Source organism: Corvus cornix, chromosome 7 (assembly GCF_000738735.6).
Source record: "Corvus cornix cornix isolate S_Up_H32 chromosome 7, ASM73873v5, whole genome shotgun sequence".
NCBI lineage: Eukaryota > Metazoa > Chordata > Aves > Passeriformes > Corvidae > Corvus > Corvus cornix.
The window spans coordinates 6975840-6988791 of NC_046337.1; the positions used below are offsets into that span (position 1 = coordinate 6975840).

General features: G+C 40.5%; 1 protein-coding gene across 10 annotated transcripts in view; it reads left to right on the forward strand.

The window, feature by feature from the left end:
• NCKAP5 (NCK associated protein 5) overlaps positions 1–12952 on the forward strand; it is a 379062-nt gene that overhangs the window by 143654 nt on the left and 222456 nt on the right. For all 10 annotated transcript variants that reach the window (XM_019290553.3, XM_019290551.3, XM_019290552.3 and 7 more), the window contains one exon: positions 415–488. In XM_019290553.3, coding sequence (XP_019146098.2) covers positions 415–488 — 74 coding nt within the window. The remainder of the gene's footprint in view (positions 1–414; positions 489–12952) is intronic.

Genomic DNA, 12952 nt, shown 5'->3' on the forward strand with positions numbered 1-12952 from the left:
TCAAGTATTCAGTTCACTTTGATTTATATCTAAAGTAAACAAAATGTGCACCAAAACAGTGACTGCACTGCTGGGAAGTTATTTTTTCAGTCTGGATCCAGAGAAGATTGTTCTGGGCTTGGAATATGGATATGAATTTATAATGTGCTGCTTGTGTATCCTCAGTGCCTCTTGTCTTTTTCTCAAAAAATCTCTGAAGAGTGCATTGGGCTTCTGCCCTGTTCATGTGATATAAATCCAAATGTGGATTTAATCTAGATTTTTACATCACTGTGATTTCTATGTACATGGGATAACTTTGGGAGCAAAATCAAAGTGCACTCCACAAACTGACTCTGACTGGTTTTTACTCAAAATTTTACAAATGCTTTGAACACTGAAAAACTAATGTTTTAATATTTTTTTTTCATTTAGGAATATATGGACTCCAACAAATACATAGAGCATTTAGTGACTCAGCTGGAAGAACAACGCTGGAATTTATGGAGGCGAGTACTGTGCACACATATATTTATGTTGCTATTTAGGAAAAGTTACTGCAATCCATAGTTTCCATTTTTGAATTCAAAGAAATGATTGGGTATTCAGTTTCTCCATTTTTTAATTCTTTGCAGGGACCAAATCTTACCACATGAAATAAGCAGGGCACACATGAGCCAAATCAGGGCAGTTACACACATGCACAGGTTTATTCATGTTAAAGTTTCTAGGCAGTGGATGCTAACTCTACTTCAGATACTTTTAATTGGACTGAACTTCAGAAATATCCTTGAATATAAGTGTTTTCATTGAATGGCACACAAAATCTAGCCAAAAAAACCAGCATAGCAGCATGACCAATTGAAAGTTTTGAAACTAAAATAAATACAGGTTTACAATTTTGCGGTGTCTTGAGAGTCTGGATTTTCTATTTCTTCTCTGTTCATGTTGCCCAGACTTCACCCTGGTTTAAGCAAAGCAGGGATTGCCACATGCTGGTGGGTGTTTCTACCCTGCCTACAGCAAATCTGGTAACTGCTCAAATCCTGTCTAACATAACATTTAATACAAAGGAAATCAAATACTACCAGTGATAAAATGCCTTCAAAATTCACAGCAATTTTTTTTAATGTGATATTTAACTTCCTTTTTCTGAAGACATATGAACAGTGACAGTCTTTTAAAATACACAGTCAAATATAAAAGAATTTTCAGGGAATAATTTAATCTTCATAGACTGAAACCTATTTCACCTTAGTTTTGATCAAGGGAGAAGTAATGATCTGTCTGATTTTTCAGATGAATGCCTCTCACGTACAAAAAAAGAGCAGCTTTGCTCTTTTTTGCTCTTAACCAGTATTAGTTGTTCTGCACCTCACAAACTTTTTGACCTATACAATATAAAGTAGTATCATGGCATTTACAGCGTACAGCATTATGATATTGACTCTTAGAGACAAACTCAGAAAGTTTGTGCTTAATGTCTGCTTTTCCTAAAAAGTAGGCAAAATAATTGACACAAAAAAATTGAAGTTTTCATTTAACATTACAGAACTCAGGAGACTAACTTTTCAAGAATGAAGGTGATAACATTATATGCACATGACACTGCTGTGGTTAAATATAAATGAATAATAAAAGATTAAAATATTAAAAAGTCTTTGAAAAGTAGCAGGGGTAGTGACTTTATTATAAACAGACACAGATGTGTTCTGAAAATTCAAAGGTTTTGGAAAACTAAAATTAATTTATTTTTAATATTATTTATTTTTATTATTATTTTTATGGGGTGTTGGCATAAAAAGTTAAGACTGGTAACGAGCACTACAAGAAAAACCCTTCTGGTTTAGCCAGTCTTCTTTGAACACTTTATTCCTCTCTTTCAAATCTCTAAGAAGATTCATGGTGAGGATTATGCTAATAGCTGGCACTATACAGGGGCAGTGCTGGGCTGTCTACAGCCAGACAGATGTCCTAATAAATCAGCAGAGCCCTCTCCTCAGCCTTCATTATGCTCTTGATTTGTGACTGCCATGATGTGAACCCAGTGGGTCACTGGGCGCTGAACCTGACATTGACCGATAACCCGCACTGTACTCGGGGCGAGCCCATAAAACTGACACACACAAATTCTGCCCATTTAGCTCCTCCAGCCTCACTCACAGCCAGGACAGATTTATAGTGCCCAGGCCGAAGCAGAGGAGACTAAACCAAATGCCATGGTGTGCATATCAATTTTACATTTCCTTTACATTTCCACACGTACAATGGGACCCTAAAAGACATGTGGGGGCCAAAATTTCTTTTCACTTTAGAGGATGACTGTTTACACATGACATTAGCATCTGCTGTGGAACATTTATTGCTGTAATTGCCGTCCCAGGAGGACTGGCTATGGTTAGGTCATGTTTTATTGCTTTCCACTAAAGCAGACCTTTAGCCCAGCTTCAGATGCCTTTTTCTTGAAACCTTGACCACAATGAGTGAAGGTACCTCACTAGTTTGTGAAGATGCAGTCTTTACTAACATATTAACCACTTGTCAGTGATTTCCCTATTTCTCAGGGAAAAAAACACATTTACCCAATGTGAGACAAATTTCACCCCATCAATGTAAATCACCAACATTTACCACAGAAGGTGATGCATGAGTGGTTGTGCACCTCCATGTATCAGTTAAAAGAAAAAAAAAAATTATTTTGGATTTCTCTGCCCTGTTCTGTCTGGAAATAGCTTTAGACAGGACAGAGTTGGGTCAGGGGAGGGGAATCCCCCAGCAATGTTGTTTCTTACCTAGTTATTTAATGCTTTAGTTCAGCTAATGGGCATTCCTATGTATAATTTTCATGGCAGAATCACATGGACAATCAATATCAGAAGCAAAAATTTGCTCCTGCAGTCTTTGCTAATTGACTTGATGGTGGATAATAATTTTTAAGTCTTGACACACAGATTAGTGGCAGCAATTACTAATTCTCTTAACAGAAGAAAGAAGTCATAATTCAGCATAGGGTGCTTGTCTGAATAAGCAAAGGTCAGACCCTGGTCTCGAGACCTGTCCAGGGAATTTTATTGGTAGTGCTACTAGAACCAGGACCAACACTTCAGTCTGCCTTGGTGAATGCATGAGGATATGCTGCACTTCAGACATGACTGATATGTAATAAATTAATGAAGCTCCAACAGCACTTCCTTACCTTATTACACTAATGTAAAACACAGAGGGGAGGGACCAGAAATTCACATGAGGATTGCATTGCATTTCTGCAACGCTCTATATTCAAAACAGACTTTGTTAAATAGATCTGCTCTGCTTTCATCAGCAGCATCAGCATGCTTCTGTGCTCCTGGTTTTAATGCCTGTGTACTAAAGAGGTGCCAAGTATTAAACAGGTTGCTTTTGCTGTAATCATGAACTTCCATTGGGATGCCTTAATTGTGAACAAGCAAAATAGCTCTGTGAGAATTCTTAATGGTGAGCACAGATTAAAATAACAACTGTGATTAGCTTTAAACTGCTTGACTAGAAAAAGACTAATCTTAGGGGAATAAGTTGCATGGCAAACAAAGGAAAAATCCTGTGTATGATATTACAGTAATGAAGGCCGAGAAAAAAATCAAATGCTACCCCAACTAAATAAGGTCATGCTCTGCACAAACATCTTTTTCTTGCCAGGGTTTAGCAACTTGGCCCGAGGGGGATGAAGGTATAAGCCAAAATGAAGGTCTTGGGGCCGAAACTCCATTTTAACCCGTTCTGGAAGTTTCTCATAACAAACATTGCCTCTGGTCTATGATGCTAATGTGAGTTATAGACTGTATTTGGAACTAATTATCTTTCAAAATTGTTGTTGTAGTCTACGATTAGAGGTTGGTGTGGTGTGGTGTGGTGTGTGGTGTGGTGTGGTGTGGTGTGGTGTGGTGTGGTAAGAGCATGAGGCTTCCTTCTGCTTTGCTTCTTGATCCACCTGTCTGGTCCTACCATCCTGGCAATGCATAAACTCAGCAAAAAGGTGTTTTGTGCTATTAGCCACTAAAGCCTGCCTCTTGTCTCTTCATCAGTGTTTGGTTTTGCTGGGGTGGTGTTTTCTTGGTTTTTTTTTTTTTTTCTACATCTCTACAGCACTGCTGGATGTATATGATAAATTTGTAGAATCCATGCAAACATTGATTCATTTTAGTTCCCTTAGTATTTGAAGCTGAGGCTGAATGAGGTAGAGTAGAACTGAGTTTTGGAAAATAGGAGTCATTCGGTCACCACAGGTACTCAGATGCTTCCAACTAACGCTGTAATATCACATATCTCTCTAAAGCTGAGGTTTCTTATCTGTGACCTTATGTGTGAAAAAACACACAAAAACATAGATAAAAACCATATAAGGCTACCAAGTTGTATAACAGAGCTCACAGTACTGCTTCAGATGAGCATTTCTGCCAAGGATTGGTGTTTAAATATGCGCACAGGGATACCAATTAAAAATGTATCTTATTTTTGGCCAAATATGCTTTTCTTTAGCTGAGTATAAACGTGGAGGGTTCAGTGAGCAGTGCAGATGTAGTTACAGGCCACAAAAAGCGCTGCCATTGTATTATCTGTGAATGAGAACCACTTGTTTCCTTTGGCTCCCCGGTACAATGCCCATGTCACACCACAGCTATTAAAGCTACTACTTCAGGACCAGACTGGGTGAGAGCAATTTGAAAAATGAATATAGAGAAAAGCAAGGTTTTTACTGTTTGCCTTTTAATTTGTATTTTTGATAGGGTCATAGAAAAGTAAGAGAGGATAGTTTAAAGATTACAAATGAACCTGATGGACTATGTATGTCCACTATAAATACTGAACATGCACAGGAAAAGGCTGAAGAGCTGCTAGAACACTTGTTCCAGTTGCAGTAGAAACAGGGCTTATTGGAGGATTTGTCTCAATCTTGTTCAAATCAAGATTGATCACTGTCTTTCAAGCAAATATAAATGCCTCACAGAAGTTTATATCTGCTAAGATTTTTTTTATTAGTTCCACTAATTAGACATATAAAATGATTGTCCTCATCTGATTAAAGTTGATAGTAATTTTATGTGCAGCTCTTTACCAGATCAATAAATAAATCTCTTTCAGCAATGAGCCATTTTAGCTCCGACAAGGCATATTTTTCAGAAGTATTTACTAAGCTGACTTAAAATTAAACTCAACTTGATGTGCTCTGGTAAATGAGAAATATGATCTGGGATGTTTTTGGCATTATGTATTCATAAAAAGTATTAATTTTAAAGAACATGACTCTCAGCCTGTTTCCTCTAACTGGAAAAAACTCCCATTAACACTGCTCATCAGTGCTGCATGAGTCAGGAGTGAAGTGTCAAGCCTCAGTTATTGAAGTCATTACATAAAGGACTGGGAACCATCTGAACAGAAAATAATCTTGATACAATCAAATATCTCTGTATCTATGCTAAACTACTCAGATTTCAAAACTGCAGGAAAAAGATGAGAAAGTGGTCTGTAAAAAGTAACTTCATATGGCTGTTTATAAAATTAAATAAATTAACCATGTTACATTTTTAAATATTAATAGCATTCTGTAATTAATTAGGGATTGGGGTATTTTTGCACAGATGTATGCTTGTCATAATAGCGAGACTGCCAGAGCCATGAATTGATTTTGTTTCTCTTAAATTATAAAATAGAAGGCCTTGAGCAAAATATATTCTTTAGATATATTTGGTAGAATAAGGATCACAAATGTTCCCTACCAAGTTGAAAGGAAAAAAACTCCAGCAGGGAAGTATGTGGAAGGTCTATTTGGCATATGGATGTTTGTTAAAAGCAGAATGCATGAACAGCCCAGACTAAATTAGTTCCTCATTTGTATGCTGGGAAATGAAATGTATAATCCTGGCATGGTTCTGCATTTGTTTTAGATTTTTTATAAGAACAAGCTCTTTTGTGTATGCAGATATACCTATTACTGTAGTGGCTATTTAGGGTTAGGGAGAAAAAAAATCTACTTTGAAGTGGTTTTGTCTGACGCTAAGTGTGAGTGGCAGGAGTTTGTCTGTCTCCTGCAGTGCAGCCTGGCCCAGGTAGCAGCACCGGGCGCTGCACAACTGCTGCATCACTGCATGGGGGAACAGGGCTGACCCCACACGCGGCCCTGCGGGGAAACCTCAGGGCACCTGCTCATCTCCCACAGCACAGAGCAACGCAACCATCTAAAGAAATGAATACACAATTATCTGACATTGGTGCTCTGAGATTACCTCGTTCCTCTTTAGAAATCAAACATTTCCGAATGGGAACTGACTATAGTCTCTCTTTATTACTGAATTCACTCTTCCACTAATGTCTACGCACAGCCATGCTTCCTCAAATCATATTTCACTCCTCAGGTAATCCCAATTATCTTATTGGCTTTATTCACAGAGCAAAGAATAATTTCAATGAGTAACAGTGGCATTTCCCTGAAGTCTTCTCTAAGACTGAAAAACTTATCTTTACACAGAGCCTTGGCTCCTATTTGGCAAAGGAAAAATCTACGGATTTACATCAAGGCAACAACTGAGAATTCAGCCCCTTATAAAAAGAGGATGTCAAAATATATTATAGAAATAAGTACGGCACAGACACAGGCTGTGAGATGGGGTTTTAGACGGTGGGTTTAAGGAAGAAAAGGAAGATCTACGAATTTGCTATTTTTAAAGGAATTGTACCTTACTGACCTGTTTCACTAATGAATTCTACAAATAGGGCACAGCTGATGTAAAGGAGGCCAAGGAGAAATTGTATATGAAACATACAAGTTGGGTTAGCACCTTTCCCTGTAAATGAGTTTCACTCATGAAAGAGAACTTAAATAATGAAGTTTAGGATTTATATTTCTTTCTGTAATGCTTAACCTTTTTTTTTTTTTTCTAAATTACATTAAAGCAAGAGTTTAAGAACCCAATTGAGAACAGGGCCTCATTGTTCCACACAAAATGAGAAACGGCTTTTGTCTCCTCAGCCCCAAGGATGAAACAAGAAATAATATAATTCCCTTTTAACAAAGAAAAGTAAGTAATGGAGCTTATGCAAGAGATCCATGTGTAAGCCACAGTTTTGCTGTGTTCTCATGTCACAGCACTGTGTACTGTCAGCCTGTTCACTCCAGGCTGAGGGATGAAGTTCCCACATCACTGCTCGAATCTTTAAAAGGCTCTATGGCTTAAAACACACTTGGTGGCTATCTCATCCCATGCTGTGTGATGGGAGAGGCTTTTCTTGTGTCTGCAATTCACACCATGATGAGGTGTGGAAGAGGTGACCTATCTTTGGAAGAGTCCTCTCCAGCTCCTGTCCTTGTCCCTCGTCACTCCACCGTATAAAGTAAATGATGTCCTCTATCAGGGGGTGGGAAGTGGCAAGGGGAGCAGGAGAGAAGGGCTCTGTCCTGTTCTCTTCAGGCAGTTTATTTTAAAGTACATGGATGTTCCTGTGCTGATGCAATGCTTTTTCACATAGAAAAAACCATGGACGTAGATCCTGTGTCATCTGGCTGGGCCTGTTACAAGATAAATACTGCTTGAGTTGAAAGCAGGACACCTGTGCAGCCAAAATATTGCTGTGGCACCACTTCTTCCTGCTGTTTAATTGTGTGCTGATCCATCACTGTCATCTTCCTGCTTTTTCCCATGACAGTCAGTGCCTCTGTCCAGGCTTTGTGTGAGACTAGCACCTGAAGATCCAGTTTCCCTGAATTCTGTAGGACTTGGCTGGCTTCCAGTTCACACATGGTGCAGGAGATTTAGGGTGCACCTCCTATCAATTCTGCCTGCTGTACAAAATCCTTTTTATGTTAACAAATTATACTTTTCATTGCTTCATTTGTTAATAAAAGGGCATAGTTGTGCCTGTAGCAATCCAGATTCTGGGATATCATCCATTCACACTTTTTTAAAATCAGGAGTAAATTCCAGCATATTCTGCTGTAGGGAAAATATCATGCATTTATAGCATAAACCTGTATAAACATTATTGTAATGGGTTCCACTGGGAACAGGGTTTCAAATATAAAGCAGCATTCATCACATATTAAAGACATGAGCATATTTTTTTCCTACTTAAATCTGCATAGCTCACAATTTGCTAACTCTTGCTTATGTAGACATTCCCCTGAGTTTTTCAGAATTTAATAAAAGCCTGCAAAATGCAGGGCTCTTAGTTTTATTACCACCTGATTAGCTAAGCAGAATTTAGAAAGTATAACTCAAATAAGCAAAAAATAAAAACCCCAAATTGATCTCCATCAAATGCTTTGCAGTAAGGAGATGTCAGATTTTGCAGGCTATTTAGTTTGCTGTAATTTATGTGGCACCTTTAAAGATGGGAGAAGCTGATCTGCTTCCACACCCTGACAGAATCAGCACGTGCTCCTATTGCCCTGTACTGAGGAAGCTTGATACTACCTTACAAATTCTTCCCAGTTCAGTTCTTGATAATGCTGTAATAAATCCATTATTGTTTTTCGTTCAGTAGATTCTTAGTCCTCTGCCAGGCAAGCCTAAAGCCTCTGAAGCCCTTTTGAGAGAAATGAGTACATATGTTGTGGTTCCTGCAAGGCTTCCTGTGTTTTTATGATCTTCCACTCCTCCTGGTTGGGAAAGAGAGATCAAATGCCAAGGAAGTACCTATATTCCTGAAGAGCCCTGGGAGAAACTGGTCCAAAACCACACCAGAGGTTGCAAACACTCTCAATTCCTCTTCTGCTTTCCTCTAATAACACTGCTGTAAATTTTTGAAAAAATGGCCAAATGCTGTGTCCTCCCTGTGACTGTAAAGTCATGATTTCTTTTCACTTCCATTCTGCAATGTGGAACTGTGCAAGTGGCAGCACTTGACCCTTTATTCAGCCAATTCAAAAGATATTCAAAATTCCCATGAAGGATCTAAATTCTAATTCCACTGAGATCCAGAGAAAACTTTTGTGGACTCATTTTTGGTTTGAATGTACCATTAGCAGCAGGAGCTGATGCTAACACATGTCAGCAGCGAGACTGCCTGTCTTCTTGTAGTTCCGCTGCACTGGGAAATTCCATCATGGTTACTGGGGACCAGTTTGTTCTGCAACCTCTCCTCCAGCAGCTGATTTTTCCTGCCAGCACAGGGCGCTCCATGAGTGTCCCTGTCAGCTCCTGTTGCACAGCTTTTTGTGCAATAGCCTGGCCTGGCAGTTTTCCCGGGCGCACAGGCAATCGTCCCCAGAGTTGAATTGAAGTCCTCAAAAGGGCAGTGCTGCCTCAGGTCTCACTGAACAGTGCCCTGTGTCAGGCTGAAAGAGCAACTGTTTCTATAAATGACGTCAGTCCACGCGATTTCTACCCTGCTCATGTTTAACAGAGCCTTGGAACACCGCTGGTGTTAAGCGCCAGTAACCTTTCGGTAGAACATCTGAAAATCTGCTATTACGTCACCCATACACAGCCTCAGTCCTGTGTAAGCAAATATATAACTAATAAGAGGACAAGAAGTGAGTAAAGCTTTATAACTGCATTTTGGGAGGTTTCTTCCCCCTCCTAGACTTCTTAAGTGTGAAGTTTCTCTGTGAAGCAGCGACTGTCTTAAAGGTTCCATGGTTGTTTTGGCGTTATGGACTCATACTGCCATGCAAATCAGTCACTTCCAACCTGCCAACAGACCTGCTCTCTCCCAAGTCCCTCCCACTTGGAAGAGCTGCAGAATGCAGCAGTGAGCAGAGGTTCATCACCTCCACATGCACATTATGCTAGCTGAGAATCAGAAATCATTTTCGGAAGTATCTGTCCCTCCAATAGGAGGCTTGACGCCTCTGAGGAAATGAAAAAAATCCCCCAAATCATTGCATTTGCCCGTGCCAGATGTTAGGTTGCTTTACTTAAAACTATGGCTACCAGTAATGTATTGAGCTAATGCTATCATCTACTTCATTTTACTGTTTTGAAGTATGAGCACTGCATTTTTTTGTATCTCTCCAAAGCAATGGTGAGCAAAATCATGAATTTTGTTTGAAGACTGGTGCATTATCTTGTAAATGTCTGTGCTAGACAAAATTGTGCAAGCCTGGGGACAAGTAATAAGTAATGGTTTGGAACATGTACTTATTGCTGTGTATGAAACTGAGATACTAGTAATCTTAAAGACACAGAAGAACAGTATCTCAGCAGTCAGATACAGTGCAGCTCGATATGCATAAAAAACACTTTCAAGTTGTAATTATAGCTTTAAGTTGTAGATAAATACTGGTTCTTTTTAATTCTAAATCACTTCTAGTTACAGAGTAGGAGACCAAGTCTGTCACTCTTGATTTCAGTGGATGTAAGGTCAGGCCTGAAAATAATTAAAGAACAGGCAATATTTTTTGTTACTTTTTTTATTCCTTCAGCCCCGGTTAATCTAGCAGATTTGGTGAAACCATTCCGTGTTTTCACATGTGAATTCAGGAAAGGAGAATCATGGAAAGATAGATGTGGTCTTCAAAGAGAAACTTTCTATGCAATAATTTACAGACTTCATAGAAAGACTTGACCCTGACTAGGATAGTATTTTAAGATCTGCAGTACAACACCTAGGAAGGGAGCATGATTATACCAGTGATTTTACTGCTTCTTGAGTACCAGTTGCAATTCTGGTCCCCTACTTCAGAAGAGGTGCAACAAAACCAGGTAAGTTCAGGTGATGAAAAGGGTAATCAGAAGCAAGAGTTGGTTTCCATTAATGGAACAACTAGGGCTCTTCAGTCTGAAAAAGGCAGCGGAATGACAGCTCAAATGTGAGCAGCATGGAGAGGAGCTGATTGTCCACTGCTTATTTCAGTGCAAGAAATACAGGCTGTCTGATGAAAACAGGCAGCACAATGAAAAACAAATGAAAGGAAGAGATTTTTTAATGTAAACAAGGATCAGAGCATCTGCAACAGGGTACCATGGATTTTAAAAGTGTTCAGTCATGGACAGTCATGGAAGGGAGCTAGTGAGATGTACTAAACACACAGAGGGCAGGGTCAGGAGATCGCTGAGCTCCCAGGGGACTGGAGAGGGGTGAAGGGCTGGATCTTCCCCTGGATATTTGGGGTTTGCTGAAGAGAAATGACACCGAACTATACAGACCTTCTGGACAGATCCAGTGCAGCCGCTCGCATGTTAGCCAAGTCTCAAAAACCACGTAGCATTTGCAGGCTCAATCACTAATTAGAAAGGATTCTGGATCGGCGGTTCAGGTTGTTTGTGCAAGCAACAGGCATTATAGTGCGATTACATTTTATTGCGTTTTTTTCTATTTAAACAGAAAATTAATGTATTTTCTACTCAGTAGGCAAAACTGTCTCTTACAGGAGTTGCTCTAGGTGTTTTCCCACACAGCAAAGCAATTAAAACACATCAGCAGATCGGGTCATGGTTTAAATGATGAAATCATGTTTGAATGGAGAATAAAAATCTCTTTGGAGACCCCAAATTCTACTGGATTTGGAGAGGACCTCTTGTCTGCCATGATGCTCAATTCCTGTCTCATGCTGCTTTGCAATGTTCTGTCACAGAGCTTTGGAGTATTTAAGAACATCACTGTATCATCTACTCTGATTCACAGTGTAGTACAGACTTTATGCTTCACCCTATTGCAATTAATTAAACCCAAGAACATTGACTAGCCCAGGACTGTAGATCAGCCCCCAGAAAACTGAATAGTTGTGTCTCATTAGGAGAGAGCACACTGCCTGTGTAAGCTGCTGTCCTGGAAAGAACAAACTTGTAAGTTTGACAGATTCAAGGAATTTTGGAGGTTCTCACTCTATACTGGACAAAGGAATTGCCAGCCTGGAAGAAAATCTGTATTAAGAGACCTGGCTATGGGTTTACTTAACAACACAGTTGTTAACAGTTAGTTGCAAAGACTGTTTTCTGTACCACCACAGGAAGAGGTTCCAACTTACTGCACTGTATTCAGCCACAGCCAATCTTTTAAGTAAAATATGAGCATTATCCAATTATTTATTCATTCTTCTGAGCTCCTCCGCTAAGAAACCTCCAAATTCAAAATGCAGGAAAACTCCTGCCACCTTCATTTTTGAAGTTCTCCTTTTCCAGTACTTGTCTTTGATTCTCAGATAGAGCTCTACCTTTTGATTCTGGTCTCAGTATCATATATGAGGATTTACTTTGCACCCTGGTTCCTGCAGTCTCTTCACTCCAGTGTACCCACTGTCTCTCATTTGCATCATGTCAGTTTTTCTCACCCTGTTTCCACGATCTCTCACTTTCTCTCCTTGAACTGGGAAATCCTGCCTGAACTCTTGCTCACTGTTCACTTAGGTTCTCTCATAAGTACCGTATCTTAGGCTCTCTTACACATACCAGATGTACAAATAACTGGATCACGTACCAGTGAGATTTTCTTCTAACCAGGAAAAAATTTTTACTTGCTATTTTTGGACTAACAGATGCCAAAGCTTTCAGAGATTCTTTTGGAACTGCTTTTTCATATACTACGAGGTTTAAAAGCGTGAATCTCTATCCATCTGAAGTCTTTCACCTGTGTGTCACACACCAGGCCCCCAGAAGCCCTATGGGCACTGCCGCTGCCCCTTCGCGCATCCCAACTCATCCCGGCGGCTCTGCCACGCCGCGTGCCCCCTCTCCTAACTTTCGAGGATAGCTGGGACGGCATCAACTCGAGGCGAGCATTCCACTCGGGGCTGTGTGGAAGGAGGGTTTTCCCCATGATGTGCGAGCCCGCGGGCAGCGGCCCCGCCGGAGAGGCTGCGCTGCCCGGCCCCGGTGCCGCCGAGACGAGGCTGCGAGGCTCCCGGACACCCCGTCCCCGGGCAGCCCCCACCCGCCACCCCCAGCCCGGGGGCACCCGGGGGCCGCCGCAGACAATGGCCCGGCCTCCCCCACCCCCCCGCCGCGGCGAGCCCCTGCTGCCGCCGCAGATTTGCCGGAGCCATTCAGTTGCGACCGATTGC